Source organism: Staurois parvus, unplaced genomic scaffold (assembly GCF_062004578.1).
Source record: "Staurois parvus isolate SC_StPar_1 unplaced genomic scaffold, SC_StPar_1.0 ptg000029l, whole genome shotgun sequence".
NCBI lineage: Eukaryota > Metazoa > Chordata > Amphibia > Anura > Ranidae > Staurois > Staurois parvus.
The window spans coordinates 5343426-5363403 of NW_028317825.1; the positions used below are offsets into that span (position 1 = coordinate 5343426).

Below are 19978 nucleotides of genomic sequence, written 5' to 3' on the forward strand. Positions count from 1 at the left end.
GGAGAAGTTCAGGGGAGAAATCAGTGTAGCCGTGTGGGGCTCCGCCAGCATGGCCGCGTCATTAATTCACAGTTATGTGAATGAATGCACTACAAATACGGACCTCCTGTGGAGCACTGTGGTTGTTCATTCAGTCTTCCTGTCAGTATTAAACTGTTTCCTTGTATGAAGTATGAGCACACAGATCAAACTGACAGTCTGCTGGAGACCTGCATGGCACCAGTGGTCTGCTGATCACTGGTCCAATTCTTCACAGGCTCAAAGAAATGCTGCTTTTTTTTATCTGCAAAAAATGTGCATTTTTTTTTTTTTAAAGTGAACTTATCTTTTAAGTGTTTTTTTTTTAATATTTTTTTTATAGTTTTAGACAGAGTGTGGAGGTGGTAGAAACCCTGTCAGGTTTTAATTACTGTCAGTATTCCCACTGCGGTGAGGGGAAATTCAATATTTTAATAATCACCCTGCAAAAGAAGTTGAGAGGAAATCTTTCATTAGGCCTCATTCATACTTGAATAGAGCTATTCGCGGATTCCTGCGGGAAGGATCTGCAGATTCCTGGAATCAGAGGTGTGTGAGAACAGCTGCTGCAGCTCAGCCTGTACAAAGCAATGAGAAGCAGAAAGTGTCGCTCTTCACACAGTTACCTGACCTTAGGGACAGACGATCAATCTTGATGACTATTGATATTCCAATTGCTTGCATTCCTGGAATAGGGTGAGAGCTACAGCAACAACCAGCTGGAATCTGGTAAGATCCAGGGGCGGACTGACCATTTGGGAACTCGGGCATCGCCCGAGGGCCGGGGGTCAGTAGGGGGCCCCATGAGATGCCCCTGGTACCTTTTTCATAGGCTTTTTTGAGTTTGGGCAAGGACACAGGGGCCCCATGATCCCCTTATGCCCGGGGGCCCCATAAGTTGTCAGTCCGCCCCTGGTAAGATCACAGATAGACATACATATTTGCCAGCACACTATGGATCTTCAAATAAAATCCAAGCACTTTTATCCATAGAGATTACATCACATCACAGCCAATAATCGCAATGTTTCAGGACTATGTTGTACCCTTCCATCAGGCATGTTGTGCTAGCAAAGATGATCAGTCTTGGACACAACCTCTCAGCATCCAGGGTTGGTTATCTATCCGTAGGAACCACTGGATGTGTGAACACATGAAAACATCAGCAGACAGCTGTAGCTCCTGTCATTGCTTTGTACAGGCGCGCTGCCGCAGTGGTTCACACATACCTGTGATTCCAACCTGATAAAATCTGCTTATTCTTGCTGCTTGAAACCATTGATGGCCCTACTCATGAGTGAGAATTATAAGGAAGGGATACTTGTTCTGGTGATAACTGCATTAGGGGGGATTTCTCTTCACTTTGGACAGTCCCCCCCCCCCCCCCACTTTCTTTTGTAGCTTTGTAACAGCAAGTGAAGGGAAAGCGATCCAGAGGGATAAAGACAGCAAAACAAAAATTGATAGGGGTTTTAATTATTCCCTACTCTATCCAAAACAAAATACGTTTGGCAAGAGATACGCTTTAGCCACTTGCCCTCCAGAGGATTTACCCTCCCTTCCTGACCAGGCCATTTTTTGTGATGTGGTGCTACATTACTGTAGCTGACAATTGCTCAGTCATACAACGTTGCACCCAAATTAAATTTACATCCTTTTCTCACAAATAGAGATTTCTTTTGGTGGTATTGGATCGCCTGTGCGGTTTTTATTTTTTTACGCTATATAAAAAAAAGACAGACAATTTTGAGGAAAAAACAATATTTTTGACTTTTTGCTATTAACCGTTTCAATACCGTGCAATTTTACACCTTCCTGCCCAGGCCATTTTTTAGGTTTCAGCGCTCTCACACTTTGAATGACAATTGCGCGGTCATACAACATTGTACCCGAACTAAAATTTTATCATTTTCTTCACACAACTAGAGCTTTCTTTTTAATCACCACTGGGATTTTTATTTTTTGCTAAATTAACAAAAAAAGACCAAACATTTTGAAAAAAAAACACATTTTTCTTTGTTTCTGTTCTAAAAGTTTACAAATAAATAATTGTTCTTCATAAATTTAGGCCGAGATGTATTCTGCTACATGTCTTTGGTGAAAATAACCCAAATTAGGATGTATTTTTTAGTTTGTAGGAAGGTTATAGAGCTCACAAACTATGGTATAGATCTGAATATTGATCAATCCTGAAGTACTGACAGCCAATCTAATTTCTTGACGTCCAAGAATGTCAGAACAGTACAGATATCCCACAAATGACCCCTTTTTGCAGAGTAGACAGTCCAACGTACTTCATAAGAGGCATGGCGAGTTTTTTGAAGTTGTATTTTTTTGTCATAATTTTTCGGAAAATGAAAAAATTAAAAAAATTATTTTCACAATTTTTTTTTTACATACTGTCACCAGTGCAGTACAGCGTCATCATATAACTGGCATGGCGGTTAACAGGGACACTGACTGGTGACAGTATGAAAAAAAAAATATATATATATATATATTTTTTTTTTATTATATTTAATTTTTTATTACATTTTTTTTTTTTTTTTAAGATTTTTTTTTCATAGTAACATTGTACTACTTTGGGAAAGTGATCAGTATTTTTTTTTTTTTTTTTTACACAGTTTGCTTATAGCAAAGAATTACTTTGCTATAAGCAAGCATTTACCTGAATGAAATCGATTCATTCAGCTTTTTTTTTTTTTTTGTGCTTAGCTGTGATTTGGTCACAGCTAATCACATGACATGTGCATGTGATTAGCTGTGACCATTCACAGCTAGGCACTAGTATACAATGGATGGCATCATGAATGAAGCCATCCATTGTATACAACTGTCATGTGACCTGCTGTAATTGGTCACAGCAGGTCACATGGTACCAGCAACGGGAGCCAGTACTCGGATCTGTCATCGGCCGTGTCCGAGGTGCATGGCCGGTGACAGATCGCACTGCTGCGCCGCTCTGCATTAACGCAAACTGCGCAAGTGCGGGAGCACGCCAAATGGCGTGCACCCGGAGTGAAGAGACACATCTGAAGCCGCCAAACGGCCATTGGCCGGGCGGCTAATGGTTAAACATGTCCAGTAAAAAAATTGTAAAAATCAAATTTCGTCATAAATTTAGGCCAAAATGTATTCTGCTACATGTCTTTGCTAAATAAAATCCTAATACGTGTAAATTAATTTGTTTTACATGAAAGTTATAGTGTCTACAAATGGCGGTATAGATCCTGGGATTTTTAAAAAAATTTTTATTAGTAATGGCAGCGATCAGAGACTTATAGCGGGACTGCGACAGGCATTCTGACACTGGGAGAACTGACTTGGTGTCACAGACATCCCCAGTGACCCCAATACAGAGATCAGTGCTAATAAAAGGCACTGACACTGTACTAATGGCACTGGGCAGGAAGGGGTTAACATTTGGGGAGATCAAAGAGTTGACTATGTGCTGTGTGCCATTTTACATCGTGTCCTGTGTTCACTGTAAGCACACTGCTTTGCATGACTGTGCTATGCACAGCCTTGCAAAGCAGTGTGCATGAGCTGACAGGGGAGAGAACTGTTTTATTTATAAACAGTTCTCCCCCTGTCGGAGATGCTCGGCAATCACCGGCAACTGGCGAGTAATCACCGGCCGGGACCTGGTGATTGACAGCCAAGCCTGCAAATGGCTCTCGCCCGCCCCCTACCCGGAAATGCAAAATCACATATATATATATACATGATTTTGCGCACCCGTGCTGCCCTGTAGCAGTATTTCTACTATAGAGCATACAGGAAGCTGTTAAAGAATAAAGTAATGACTGGGATGAAGCAAGAATATGATATGGAGTCTTGAAATGAAAAAAAAGCTATACTGTTAGGTGTACTATAGCTGTAACTGCACAGCCTTTCTTCTGAAATATTTGTATTTGTTATTTTGCTCTTATTTATCTTTACTTCATCTGAGACTTAAACGTCACTTTAGGTGGCAGTGACCAGAGGTCGTGTAAGGTTTGACAATTGTTGTCCTGTTAACTGCCTGTCCTCACACGCTTGTCTACCAACTACCAAGAGTGCGTTGTTTGGTATTACTCTATGTTATCTGAGACCAGACCTTAGGTGACACTGTAGGCATGCTTGACATGCCTGGAGCTCTGCTTTAATACAAAAACAAAATTCTTCCAAAAATAATGTCTTGCTCGCTTTAAAAGGGTCAGTCCAAATAAAACTTGTATTTCAATTATATTCTGGTTCAAATTAATCAAATATATTTCTTGAGGACTCTATCAGTGACATCTTCACCCCTGTTCATGTATTGGCACTGCACTTGCTGCTGCAGGATTCAAGCTGTCATGTTGACAGGTGTAGAAGTGTGGCAACATGGGTGCTGGTATATGATTCCTGGAGTCTGAAGAAATAGAAGAATACAGTGCATATTTGACCTGCTGCAGTCTGTCCGAAACTCATAGCGAGTTTGCGTAGATGTAGAAGTTGGTAGCCAAGATCAGCCTGCTGCTACTTTCAATACCTCCGAAATATACCAGACTTCCCAGGATACTAGGTGGGCCCTAAAAAAGGAAAACATTTTGTTTGTGTATGCTGATCATTTCATGTCTTTGCACATGAATGTGCACTAGTATTCTATGCTGTGGCTGAAAACTTTACTGTACATAATGTTCTTGTATAATACATTCTATTTGATTATATGATTATTTGGTTATATGCAGATAACATGTACAATCACTTTAGAGATAAAGGAGTTTATAACATTATCAAACCCATTTGTAAGACAATGGCACGGAGTTGATAAGAAAACTTCACTGTGCTTTTTTTTTTCTAGAAAAACAAAATAAAGTGATATCTACCTGGTGGCTATACTGCAGATCTGCACAGAGAGGGATGGCTTGCAATATAAGACTTCCTCTACTGGAAAACCAGTTAACTTGTCCAATATGCCTGGAGGTATTTAAGGACCCAGCCATGCTGCAGTGTGGACATTCCTACTGCAGAGACTGTTTATGGGGGTTGATGAAGGAATCCCACATCATTCTGTTGTGCCCCGTTTGTCGCCAGGAAGTGGATTACAGTTCCTCACCTCCCAATGTTACATTAAAGCGCCTTATTGAGACCCTGAAGCTATTGAGTGAGGAGCAAGCTGCAGCTGAGATATGCCCAAATCACAATAACCCCCTCAGCCTGTACTGTGAGCAAGATCAAGAAGTTATATGTGGCCTTTGCGGGACTATTGGCGACCACAAGCACCACCACTTCACGCCACTAACAAGTGTGTATAGTAGAATGAAGGTATGTATATACAGTCCTACTATATAAAAAATTATTAGATTTAAATGTATGTGGATATTTCATATGAAAGTATAAATCTATTTACCTAAAATCTACGCACAGTTTTTTTGTATAGGAAATCAATTATGGCTTATCATATATATCTAGTCAATGCTTTCAGTATGTTATAGTCAATAATTGATATGTAGATAAATGTGTAATTTATTTGCATGCCTATAGGTATAGCTGTGCACAAAGAAGTACTGTGGCTATGTAATGGCTAATTAACTATAATTATTAACGCTGCAATCTAAAAATAAAATACACACTTAGAAGAAACAACAATATTGTAACAATCAGAATGTGTAGATTTAGCATCTACCAGAAAAGGAGTGATACAGTTCAACCTGTCGTTAAAAGGAAACTATAAAGGTGTGGGGCAGGTTTTTTTTTTTAAGCTTATATAGTTTTTGTTTTTTTTTACGTTATATAAAAATATATATACAGTTTTCATTTTACAAATAAAGCTTTAATACAGAGTTTACCCATGTTGTTGATGTTATAGTTTAATATATGTTATCTATGGAGGCAGCATAGTGGAAGTTGTTTACCCTCAGACTCACTTTGATTGGGACACCACAGGGCCTGTACAAAGAGTGCAAGCAGGGAAAAGATGAAAGTAGGGTCACTCCTCATTCAGCTGGTGTTTGCAAATTTGAACTTGAGCTATTGAGTTCTGTTAATGGCATGTGTTTTTTTTTTAAATGATAGCTAGGAATAGATATGTAAACAAGTCACATGCATATCTGTACATGCAATGTTTCATATTTATCTAAGTTTTTTTAATTATTTAAAGTGTTACTAAACCCACAACAGTAAAATCAGTCTGTATATGAAGTAAAGCATGCTTGTTATACTCACTGTGGAACTAATGGGTTAATCCTCTGCATTGTATAAAAAGGCTGTCTGATCCTGACTTCTCACCCCTCCTCTTGTTCAAATGTCCACGCTGATAAGAGAGACATAACCCGTAGCCCTTCTGCACATACTCAGTTTAGTGTGTATTGCTAGAGAGGTTTTTAGTTTCTTGGGAGAGTGCATGTCATCAGCACATGGCCAATCAGCGCTGTTCAGACAGAGGGTCAGGGGCTCTGCATCCTAGAAGAGCAGAGAGAAAACTCCTCCTACAAGATTTAACCAGTGCTCTGCTGAATCACAAGACTGTTCTAACTGCTTATGAGAAAAGGTATTTAGCAGTTTATATTTACTAAAATAGTTGCATTTCTATGTTCTCTGTACTGTGGGAGATCAGATACAGTGAATGCAGGGTCCTGGGTTTAGTAACACTTTAAAGTATATAGATTTTGTTCTGAAAAAATATGACAAAATATGTATACAAAACAAAATAGATCCCCTTTATGTATCCCAATAAAAGTAGTCATATTCATATTTAGTCCCTTGTTGTGCAATGTATTTAATAATTCCTCCAAAATCAGTGCACCCTTACTAAGAACTGGGGGTTACTTCTCAGTGCTAGTCACCTTCTAACCTTCAATGAAAGTTTGATTCTGATGGCTGTAGGGAAAAGGACAGAATTATTTGTCAAACCCTTGATGTCAGATACAAAAACAGTGTCAAATGTTCAGGTCAAGAGAAGGCATGATAAACTGGTTCACCTCCACCTTGGTTTTCTTTCACAAGTCTTCCAGGATTATATAAACCACACACTAATCCCCAAATGTAAAAGTTTGTTTGTTCAGTTAAAATTGTGGAAACATCCCTTTTGTGTCAACTTGGCGATATGTCTTTGATTGGGTCTCCAGCGATTGGTGACATTCCAATTAACGTATTGTGACTTCGCTTCCCAATAGTATTAGCTGCAATATTGTCCTCACTTTTGAGTTTCATGTTACTGAGGTGTGTCCTAATCTTGATTGCTTTTATGGGCATAATTTCTCAGGTTACATACAGTACATGTGTCTCAATTAGTTCTATATCTTCCCTATTAAGTCATGTTACTAGGATAATATTCCATTGTTGATTTGCTGGCCCCCTATGCCGCACACCTTCTTTTATAATATAAGTTTTGTTCTTTCTAACCCATCCCCGAGGAACTTGTCACTATCACATCATATGATTTTATGGTTCCTTTTTATATTATCTTGTTCTGTTGCCTTGGTAATTTGTTATTCCTACCTACTTCTTCCCCAATAAAAAAGATTGTGGAATAAGAAAAAAATATGGAAACAGCATAAAATACAATGCCTTAACTAAATAAATAAACTATTTTATCTGAAGATCTGTGTCTAGTTTCTCTCATTTTGGAAGATTCAAGAGTAGGCATAACTTGGCATCAGATGTCCTATGTGCTGCATGTGCATTTGGCAACAAGTACTGAACCACCTAAGACTGCATGAAAAATGCTTGACTTCAGTTGTTATTCCTCCTCATCAACTTGTGGTAGCTAGAACGCAGGTATAAAACTGTCTATGGCTCAGTGACATAGTGGGGTTTATTTACTAAAGCTGGAGAGTCCAAAATCAGACTCACTTCTGCATAGAAACCAATCAGCTTCCAGGTTTCATTGCCAAAGCTTCATTGAACAAGCTGAGGTTAGAAGCTGATTCGTTTCTATGCAGAAGGGAGTCTGATTTTGGACTCTCCAGCTTTAGTAAATTATCCCCAGTAGGTCAGCATCTTTGGGTAGTACAAAAAAATCCTAACATGCTGAAATAATGATCCAAGAGTTCTAATATTCCATATTATTCTGATTAGTTTTAGTCCCAAATATTTAATAAATCAATATACAGAAAAACAATGTACATTTTCTTTAAAGAGCCTGATAGTATTAACATATTGAAGAGAAAATGTATCATAGAAAAGGAATGTTCCCTTATCAACTTTGATTAAGCTCACTGGGAAAATTTTCCTTGTTCGGGAAGCAATTAATTCATTATTAATCAAGGGCAACAGTAAATCACATCCGTGAGATGAAGAGAACGTCAATTTAGGAGCTGCGGTGTACATGAGCCCTAATTCTTTCATTTGTATAACAATTTGGTTGTAGCATTGCTCCATTATTTGTAATTCATTTTGAATGACACTCACTATTTGTTGCCTAATATTTTGCATTACTGTATTTGTAGGAAGATGTGTCTACACTGATGACTGAGCTGCAAAAAGAGAGGAGGGCTCTGGAAGAGCAGATAAGCAAACTCACCAACAACAAGACCCGTATCACAGTAAGTGTGTACAAGCCAGTAAGTGTGTACAAACCATTGGTCAAATGAAAACTCTAGAGGTTTGATTATTGCCTAGCCATTTATGGACCAGGCTTTTCCTGGCACTTTTTGTTCACAAGCTTTTATTTTTGTTAGAAAATTAATTAGAACCCCGAAACATTATATATTCTTTAAAGCAGAAGTCTTACAGAGGCCTTGAAACACAATTTTTTGGGAAGAAAAATACACACCCTTCCTGCTTCTTGTAAAAGCAATAGAGCAGCTAATTAGCCGCTCTGAATGCTGCGGTATTACAAGAATATTTATTTAGACTGTTGGCACTAAGCACCCACTTGAAGACTGGTGATGTACCAGGTACGTAACTAGTTAGTAAGTGGTTAGACAATATAATTTTCAGCAATGATGATCAATCAGAGCTACAAATTACAATCAAAAACTTTAAAAAAGTGAATTGAGCTCTCTATGTAATATGTCTTTACTAAAGATGGAAGACCTGATAATGGTAGTTGTTGTTCTTGAAAATGTCTTACATATCATTCTGAATTGTAGAACATCAAAACAGTATCTTTGCGAACCTGTGGTGTAACTATTTTATGGGCACAATGAGCTATAATTCTTCTGTTCATTGCCATAAATATAATTTTTCCCATGTTTTCAGACTTTATTGGTGCACATTTCTGAAAATAATGATAAAATACTTCAAATGATAAAATGTAAATGTTTGCTTGTTTTTTTTTACATGTAAAGCACACTTGCATCTTAAACATTAAGTATAAAGGAAAGAGATGCAGTGGCGTCTTGAGGCAGGTGTGGGGGGGTGCGGTCCGCACGGGGTGACACCGACCACACGGGGTGACACCGGACCTGCTCCACAAAAAGGTAAGTTGTAAAGCAAACTGACGATCCCCGCAGGATGGACCGGATCTGTGGATTGTCGGCTTTCTTTACAACTTACCTTTTCTTGGAGCGGGTTCGGTGTCACCTTGTATAGGTTGCATGCCGACGATCCTGCGGGGATTGTCGGCATGCAACCTATACGGGGTGACACCGGTGTAGCGGCAAGATGTGTCTCCCATGTAGATATGTCCCCCCTGAAGCAAATTGGCATGGAAGGGGATACTTCACCAAAGGTACATGGTTTGATCGTGCTTGAAACCGGGACATGTGCAGTTGCTTCCGATTGATCGTGCTTGAAACCGGGACATGTGCAGTTGCTTCAGGGGGGACATATCTACATGGGAGACACATTTTACCGCTACACCGGACCCACTCCAAGAAAAGGTAAGTTGTAGAGAAATCCGACGATCCCCGCAGGATGGATCGGATCTGCAGATTGAGCATAATGGATCGGAGTCCGATCCATTATGCTCAATCCACAGATCCAATCCATTCTGCGGGGATCGTCGGAGGGGGTGTCAGCAAGTGTTACCGCACCGGGTGACACCAATCCTAGGGACGCCTCTGAGGAAGCGCCGTATGATTTAACACTGCAGGACATATATAGTGTAATTGGCCGCTGCTGTTATATAATTCATAATGACCACAAATCTTTGAAACACAGAAAAATTTAACATTACCCATTTATAGTACAGATGCAGATATGGACATCTTAATGTACCAATTGGGTCAGTAAAACCCTCAAGAGAAAGTAATTTTTCAGAGCACTAAAAAGAGGAGTATTTATTTCTTGGTTAAAATCATTCCAAAAAATTAGACACCAGCAGTTGGCACTTTGGCTACCTGGTCTCAGCGATGTTGCAAGGGTACATAAGAGTGTCTTTTGGAATAAGGACAATTTGATATTTTTGTGAGTACAAATCACTGAAACCTTGGGACATAATTTATTTTCCATTAAAATTTTAGAAAATGTCTGTAGGCAGTTGCTGGCAGGACTGCATTATCTCCCGACTATCCCCCTTTTGAAACCAAATCCCTTTGTACCTCTTTCTTCCTCAGTTGTCCCTCTTCATGGTCTGATGAACAGACCTCTATTAAAAATGCACTATTTATTCACTTTTGTGTGTTTTTTGTGTATTAATTCTTTGTGGCCCATGTAAATTGATTCAAGCCAGGGGTGTGCCTTTTTTTTGCCTGCATACCTTGTAATAAAGAGGTGTCCCATCAGAAATTTTTGGCGTTATGGAGGTATACTGGCACTTGTGGCCATGTGGCCATTATAAATGATAATTTCTAAAAAAAATAAACAGCAGTTCTAAATGAACAATGTTTTCCTCAAAACTTTCCATTTCACAAGCATGTGGTGTTTACTAAAATATCTTTCTGAAATTAGTGTGAGCTCATTGTGTACTTTGTAATGCTGTGACAATCACACACACACTGATTAGGGTTCAGTCACAATGAAACCAAGAGCCAGTTGTCCTTGTGGCTTGTCCTTCAGAGGACTGGAGATAAGGCTTTCCTGGCACAGTGGTCTTGCATAAGGTGTTTAACACCTATCAAGCAGACAGTAGAAGGAAAAGCATCTCAATGACTCATGTCCTGTGCAGGATGATATTTCTGGAACTCCTGGATTAAATTCTATACATTATAAATTGTGGCAAAATATTATAGCTCACATTTTCCTAAACCCTTATCAGGTTTATATTAATTTTAGTTTTTCTGAAACTGTATCAGATCCAGTTGACATTCAAATAATGAAGGCTGGCCAGCTTTCCCTAATTTTTCAATGACAAATAAAGGTTTTAATGATTTGCCTGTGCAAATGTATGAACCAAACAAACTACTGTTCCAAAATAGCAAGATGTATTTAACTAGTGGTTGTTTGTCCCATATTGACCAGTGCAGCTTTAATAACCTTGGCACTAAGTTTCATGAACAGCTATTGTTTTGCAAAGATTATCTTTTCATAAGCATGAACCCTTCTGATCATAAATTCATGATCATGGATTCAGGTGTTCCAATCACCTCCATGGCCACAGGTGTATAAAATCAAGCACCTAGGCATGCAGAATGCTTCTACAAACATTTGTGAAAGAATGGGTCGCTCTCAGGAGCTCAGTGAATTCAAGCATGGTAACATGATAAGCTGCCACCTGTGCAATAAGTCCATCCATGAAATTTCCTTGCTACTAAATATTCCACGGTCAACTGTTTGTGATATATTGACCAAGAGCAAGCAACTGGGTAAAACAGCAACTCAGCCTTGAAGTGGTAGGCCACATAAAATAACAGAGAGAGATCAGTGCATGCTGAAGCGCTCAGTGCGCAGAAGTCACCAACTGTCTGCAGAGTCAATAGCTAAAGAACTCCAAACTTCATGTGGCCTTCAGATTAGCACAACAACCGTGCGTAGAGAGCCTCATGGAATGAGTTTGCATGGCCGAGCAGTTGCATCCAAGCCTTACATCACCAAGTGCAATGCAAAGTGTCGGATACAGTGGTGTAAAGCCTCTAGACTCCAGAGAATTGGGGACATGTTCTCTGGAGTGACGAATCACGCTTCTCTGTCTGGAAATCTGATGAACATGTCTGGGTTTGGCGATTGCCAGGAGAACAGTACTTGCCTGATTGCATTGTGCCAAGTGTAAAGTTTGGTGTAGGGGGGATTATGATGTGGGGTTGGGCTTAGCTCCTTATGCAGGCCATTATGTCGGGTTAATTGGTCAGCCGTTTTTCAGGGTTTTGGCACATTTTTTTTATCGGTAAAGTTGGAAAAAAATTGTCCGATTTTGGCGATCAGACGATTTTCCCGGCAATGATGGGCAAATCGGCCGATCGTTTTACCGATAAAAAATCTGTGCATGAGCCGTGACCTGCAAGAAGAAGAAAATGAAAAAGAAGAAAAAGAAGAAGAAGAAAAAGAAGAAGAAGAATTCCAGTCCGCTATTATATTTGACATGAAAAAGTATTGCGGTTGCAACAATGTATCTTTTTGTATCCTAATAAAGACATCTGTATCCGAAATGGATACAAATGGATACATTGTTGCAACTGCAATACTTTTTCATGTCAAATATAATAGGGGAGCTCTCTGCAAGGGACAGAAGAAATTAAATGGCGGCCATAGACGGGATGAAAATTGGCCGAATGTTTTTACCGTTGGTGGTAATGTCGGCCGATCGAACGACCGATTTTTCTTTTTTTCAATAAAAAAAGGCTGGTTTTCGACCCGTCTATGGCTTGCATTAGTTCCAGCGAAGGGAACTCTTAAGGCGTCAGCATACAAAGGCATATTGGACAATATCATGCTCCCAACTTTGTGGGAATAGTTTGGGGATGGCCCCTTCCTGTTCCAACATGACTGTGCACCAGTGCACAAAGCAAGGTCCATAAAGACATGGATGAGCGAGTTTGGGGTGGAGGAACTTGACTGGCCTGCACAGAGTCCTGACCTCAACCTGATAGAACACCTTTGGGATGAATTAGAGCGGAGACTGCGAGCCAGACCTTCTCATTTGACATCAGTGTCTGATCTCACAAATTTGCTTCTGGAAGAATGGTCAAACATTCCCATAGACACACTCCTAAACCTTGTGGACAGCCTTCCCAGAAGAGTTGAAGCTGTTATAGCTGCAAAGGGTGGGCCAACTCAATATTGAACCCTACGGACTAAGACTGGGATGCCATTAAAGTGTTACTAAACCCAGGACCCTGCATTTACTATATCTGGTCTCCCACAGTACACACAACATGGAAGTGCAATTATTTTAGTAAATATAAACTGCTAAATACCTTTTCTCATCCACAGCTAGATCATTTTTGTGACTTCTATCAGTGTTCAGCAGAGCACTGGTTAAAGCTTGTAGGAGTTTTCTTTCTGCTCTAGCAGGATGCAGACCCGCTGAGCTCTGTCTGGACAGTTCTGATTGACCCTGTGATGATCATATGCACTTTCCCATGAAAAAAAAAAAAACCCTCTCTAGCATTACACACTAAGCTGAGCATGTGCAGAATGGTTATGGATTGAGTCTGTCTTATCAGGAGATAATATGTGGACATTTGAACAAGAGGAGGCGCAGAGAAGATAGGATCAAATGGCCTTTTTACACATTGCAGAGGATTAACCCTTTAGGTTCCACAGTGAGTATAACAAGCATGCTTTACTGCATATACAGACTGATTTTACTGTTGTGGATTTAGTAACACTTTAAAGTTCATGTGTGTGTAAATGCTGACGTCCCGATCCTTTCGACAATACAGTGTTTTTATATACATATATACATGCACATGCTAAGATTTTTATTGTATATTATTATTGTGTTTTGTTATGTTAAATTTTGCTTTCTTCCTACAGAATGAATCAGATGTCTTTCAGCGCCTAATCTGCAAGGAGTTCCAGGTGCTGCAGAGATACATTGCAGAGGAAGAAGATCACTTTCTTAAGTTAGTTTCCAGGAAAGCTACAGAGCTGATCAGCAACATTGAGATTCAATTAAAGCAAAAAAATGAAATCCTGTGCTCTGTACTGGAGAAAGAAAGACAGCTGGAGATCCTGGGAAATAAGAATCACCTGCACTTCATTCAGGTGAGACTTTCCACCAAACTTGGTCCACAATAGGTATTTCAATATAAATCACATTCAACTGTTTTAAATATAATGTGTATATAAAACCATAACAATGACTTTTTCTCATTTGAACTTTTTGGTCAGTTAAATAGACCACTAAAAGGATTGTGTTAAATCATTTTGGTAAGTGCAAAAAATACCTGTTGATCCTGCTGGAAATCCAGTATTGTGTTTTGCACTCTGCAGCGTTATCTCAAGCAGTTTTATTAGCTCTGTCCACCTCATGTCCATAACTTGAGGAATAGTGGGGGAGGAATGTTCTGTAGCTCTAATACACTTCATGATCTAGGATGGCAACACTGCTCCTCCATGAATACAGTACTGTGGGTAAGTGCTGTCACCCTAGGAGTCAAAAAGGCACCAGGTGGAAAATAAAGCAAAAAAAATCCAGAACAAAATAAAAATTAATGTAGCCACAACATCTGGGGATTTGGAAATTGGAATGTAAGCTTGTAACCCGAGCTGTCAATTTTGAAAACAGCTTAACTGTGCGGAGCTCCGCCCACACAACTATATCATTAATTCACAGAGTTCTGTGAATGAATGAACTACAAGTCCCAACCGCCTTTGTGGCTGTCAGCTTGTACTTCTCAGCTGTTGAGTGCTGTGGTAGTTCATTGATTCTTCCTGTCACAGTGTATCTGCTTGCCTGTATGAGGTACGAGCGCACAGATACACTGACAAGTTTGCAGGAGCCCTGCATGACACCAGCGATCTGCTAAAAATGCAGTTGTCTTTTTTTTTTTTAAGGTGAACATATCCTTTAAATTTATGTTAAAATTAAAACAGCTACATGAACCTACTGTTACATATATTGTTCACATTAGGTTCATTAAGGAGTCTATTTATAAATGTTTTCACCCAAGTGTCACACAACTTTCATACAGGATTCACACATTTTTCCAAGTGAGGTCAACAAAAAAGTGTGAATATTTGTGAGAAATAGCATTAATTTAAGTGTGCACTCTGTAATAGCGTTTTGGAAGAGTATCTCTTCCCAGAGCACGATTGCACTACCATGCCACAGTAAAGTAGATCCAAATTTATTTTATATGAAAAATACCCTGTGAACATAGCTAATCTAAGCTCACCCTAACCAGCTCTCTCTGTATCTCTATTTCTAGGACTATTCTGCTGTGACATCCAGGTATGAGACACAATTCACATTTAGGTGGATAGGAGGTATGGAAATTAAATTATGGAAATAAATACTTATTTACTTCCACAGCTGTCAACCACCAAGCCCACGCAGTGTGGACACAACCTATAGCCCTGTTTCTTTCAAGCCTGGTTTCCGTCAGGATGACATCAAACTGACAGTATGGAAACGTCTGCAACGCAGAATTCTTCCTCGTAAGGATTTCATTTTCTGTAAATTTTGCATGACTGGTTTTTGATGGAAACACCAATCAGTACTTTTTATTTAGTGCACATATCCATAATGAAAACAAAAGTAATTTTTTTTCATATCAGTTCTTGCCAGCTTCATATCTCAAAGTATTTTTTGTTTTTAGAGTGGGCTGGAATATCGGTTATGTTTTGAATGCTAATTGGGGTTCATAATAAAAATGGTTTAACAGACAGGAGGTGTAGGAAAATGTCCAACAGTAACACAGTCTTAAATAGGGGAAGGACAGAAGCGAGGTCAGTGTTCTTTTGGCTGTTTGTGTCTCTAGCATACTTCCTTTGACTTTTTGTCTGGTACAACTATAATTAATGTGATTTTGAGTGGAAATGTCAGACGTTTTTAACCTTCTCCGCTATTTCTGAAACTAAAAAACATGTTTGGCTGGATTTAAACTTTAAATTACTACAATGGTGGACTCCATTAGTGACTCCTGCTGAATATAACATAAACTTTGATCATGTTAGTGCCAAGTTGCATGTGTTTAGACAAGAAGGATTTCATAGTAGCACATTCTCAGATATCTTGGGGCCTAATCTAGTTTGTTAAAGTGATACTAAAATCTTTTTTTTTTTCCCCCTAAAGTGCACTTTCACACCATGTTGCAGAGACGTCAGTTTTTCTGCACGTGTTCTACAAGGGCACAACAAAATCAATTGTTCTCGATGTGCCCTGTTCACGCCACAACACTAGTATCACGTGAAGATTTTTTTCTGCACAGGAATTGGCAATGTATATAGAACTCATTGAAGCACAAATAAAACTGATGTCTCTGCAAGTGAAATCTGTGTGTCAGTTTCCTTTAGTTTTCATGCGCGTATGGTGTGAACGAGCCCTAAAAATAACAATCATGTCATACTTACTTGTTCTGTGAAGTGGTTTTGCACAGAGCAGCCTGGATCCTCCTCCTCTTGGGTCCCCTGCCAGCACTCCTGGCCCCTCACTCCTGGCAGGTGCCCCCCTAGCAAACGGCTTACTATGGGGGCACCTGAGTAGGCGCGCTCCCAAGCCGCAGCTCTGCATGTCCATTCACACACAGAGTTGCGGCTTGGCCCTGCCCTCTCTTGATTGGCTTACTGGCTGTGATTGACAGCAGTGGGAGCCAATCAAGAGTGAGAGTCCTTATAGAACCAAGGCTGTTGTGCCCATCACTGGATCAAGAGGGGACTCAGGTAAGTGCTGGCGGAGGGGGGCTGCTACACACAGGTTTCTTTTACCTTCATGCATAGAATGCATGAAGTTAAAAAAACCTTGAGACTTTAGACCCACTTTAAGCCATGTGTTATAGGAGTGAAAGAAATGCAATGGATTGTTTTCTATTGTGCTTAGCATTCAATAAATGTGCACATATGTTTTACAAAGCACTTTATGCATGTTAAAATGTTACTAAACCCACAACAGTAAACTCAGTCTGTATATGCAATAAAGCATGCTTGCTATACTCACTGTGGAACCTAATGGGTTAATCCTCTGCATTGTGTAAAAAGGCCATTTCAACTTCTCTGCCCCTCCTCTTTTTCAAATGTCCATGTATGATCTCCTGATAAGGCAGACTGAATCCCTAACCATTCTGCACATGCTCAGTTCAGTGTGTATTGCTAGAGAGGTTTTTGTTTTCTTGGAAAAGTGCATATGATCAGCACAGGGCCAATCAACACTGTCCAGACAGAGGTCAGGGGTTTTGCATCCTCCTAGAGCAGAAAGAAAACTCCCACAAGCTTTAACCAGTGCTCTGCTGAACACTGATAGAAGTCACAAAACTGCTCTAACTGTGGATGAGAAAAGGTATTTAGCAGTTTATATTTACTAAAAAATTGCATTTCCATTTGTGTGTACTGTGGGAGACCAGATATAGTGAATACAGGGTCCTGGGTTTAGAAACACTTTAAGTGTTGGAACAATTTTTGAAAAGTAGTATTTCATTAGTAGGAAAAGTATAATTTGGTACCTGGTGAAATACCTTATGATATCTAGAAGCACATACCTGAGCTTACCAGGCTTACCTGTGTCCCTCAAGCCTTGTCCAGCTAAACACTTCTCAGGCAGTGCTGCTGTCTTGCAGGAAGAAATCCATAGCAACATCCCTGACATTAAGGTTATTAGTACGAACAGGAGACCGAGACAGAATATGTCTTCCTGATAGAACCCTGCGAGCGCCACAAGCAAACACCATAGGCTGTGCAGACCATAATGACCTTCCTGCAGGAAAAGATTCCAATTCAAGAGAATATTGCAAAAGGAGGTGCCATTGCAGGAAATTATATGAGTAGCTTTGTATTCACAAAGTATCCCCATTCAAGAGATCACCCACAATTTCAGGCTCCAAACACGTGTGAGGAGGTGGTATCACAGTTTCCATCCTGTTTTATTGTTTCAGACATTTGTATGCCTGGAATTTTTTTTTTTTTTTTTTTTTTTTTTTTACAGAGCCCCATTTTTACACACAAAGAAGCACTTTCCAATGCCTCAACAATGTAAATATTGAGGTAGCCATTTATAGTATATAAAAAATAGTCTTCCATTTATTTGAAAATGTGAGTTACAAGATAATTTTGCACAAAATTTGCATGAGAAAACTTTTGGCCAAAAATTTTTAGAATAAAGAAAATTGACCATCAAAACCATTGTAGTCAACTGTGCGAAAAACATAGCAGAATAAAAAATATAAAGAGTGTATATTTTCTTCCATTCTGTGTTTCTTATTTTAACACTGTACCCATTTCCATCTACTTGTTCAGCTCCAGAGATTTTGAAACTCGACCCTCTCACTGCACATCCTTTCCTGGAGTTGGCAAAAGGGGATACTGTTGTTCAGTGCCGATCACTAGCAAGCCGACGTGGCAGCAATCCTGAGGGCTTTGAAAACAGCAGCTGTGTGCTGGCAACACGTGGTTTTTCTACTGGCAAGCACTACTGGGAAGTGATTGTTGGCACCAAACCAAAGTGGAGAATTGGTGTGGTGAAGGGCACTGTAAGTCGCAAAGGCAAATTGGTTAGAGCTCCGGAAGCAGGAGCTTGGCTCATAGGGCTGAAAGAAGGACGTTTGTATGAAGCCTTTACATCTCCCAATGTTACTCTGCCCATCAGCTCCCGCCCACAACGCATTGGTATCTTCCTGAATTATGAGAAAGGAGAGCTGACCTTCTATAATGCAGACAGCCCTAATGAGCTCATTCCTCTATATACATTCCAGGCAGAGTTCCAGGGAAAGTTGTACCCTGTTCTAGATGTGTGTTGGCAAGAGAGAGGAACTAATCCTCAACCTCTTATATTGCCATTTCCAGAAAGAGTGGTAAAGACCATGTGAATGCTTTCAAAATCTATTCGCCCTGTTTCCTAGCATAACACCAGCACCTTACTTATCCTTTCAGATGACATTACATTTTATATATGGCAAATCAGTTTCAACGGAATGGTAGGAGAAAATATGACTAATAAGATTTGAACCTTTTTACTTCAACCATTACAGATCAAACATAAAGCATACTAGGAAAAAATAATTATCTTTTAAAGCGGGTTTTAAGTATTTTTTCACTGTTTTATTAATTTTATAAATGTTTTTTTCTTAGAAGTCCCTAACATTTGGTCTTGTGTATTTGTAATGTATGATTCTACTTACTAATATTCAGCATCTAACTTCAGTGACTGTAACCAGAAACCTTGCTTGTATATCATTAGTAAAGAACAGACTTTTATTTTAAAAAAACTTAAAGCGGAGTTCCAGTCAAACTGTAAAAAAATAAAAGTCAGCAGCTACAAAAACTGTAGCTGCTGACTTTTAAAAAACAGCCACTAACCTGTTTCACTGGCCGTCCTGTGTTTCTGGCGTCGGAATCTTCAGTGTGGGCACCTGGCTGTGACAGCTTGCGCTTTCAGAGCCGGGTGCCCATTGCGCACGTGCAAGCACAGCTTGGCTTTCTGAATGGTCCTGTAGTCTTCTGGAACCTGTCACATGTCCCAGAAGACTACGGGGAGGGAGAGACAACTTCCAATTCTGATAGCCTATCGCCTACCTGTCAATTTCAGGTACCCACTCCCCAAAGTTTCCAATCCTTAATAGGGAGGGGGGGGACCAGTCCTTAAAGTTGAACTTCCGCTTTAAAGTAAACGCGTACATAGTCTAAAAGTGCTACACTGGTAAAAGGATTTTAAAGAAGGCCCTTAGAGGTTCCTGACCAAACCCTTCATTGCCTTCAAAAGTGCCTAGGCAATCTACAAATAGGGGGATCCTAATTAGCATAAAAACTTCACTTGCTGAAGCTTTAGCACTGATTGGTCCTTATTCACCTCATATGCATCACTACCGGTCATTGAGATCAGCCATTACAGTGAGGGTCAGTAAGAGAGGTGCAGAGAAAGAAAGGCCAAATTTCCTTCTTCAGACAAGGCCACTATTTATAGTGATTGGCCATAGATACAGTTGCAAGAAAAAGTATGTGAACCCCTTGGGATTACGTGGAGTTTTGCATGAATTGGGCATAAAATGTGCTCTGAACTTCATCTAAGTCACAACAATAG

The 19978-nt window shown here is 39.7% G+C and overlaps 1 protein-coding gene across 1 annotated transcript; it reads left to right on the forward strand.

Annotated features, from left to right (window-relative positions):
• The first annotated feature begins 4902 nt into the window (after positions 1–4902).
• Positions 4903–19030, forward strand: TRIM50 (tripartite motif containing 50). Its single transcript, XM_089658088.1, has 6 exons — positions 4903–5307; positions 8433–8528; positions 13783–14013; positions 15180–15202; positions 15284–15408; positions 18199–19030. The coding sequence occupies exons 1-6, from the start codon at positions 4903–4905 to the stop codon at positions 18765–18767; spliced, it is 1449 nt and encodes a 482-aa protein (XP_089514214.1). The 3' UTR covers positions 18768–19030.
• Positions 19031–19978: the final 948 nt, after the last annotated feature.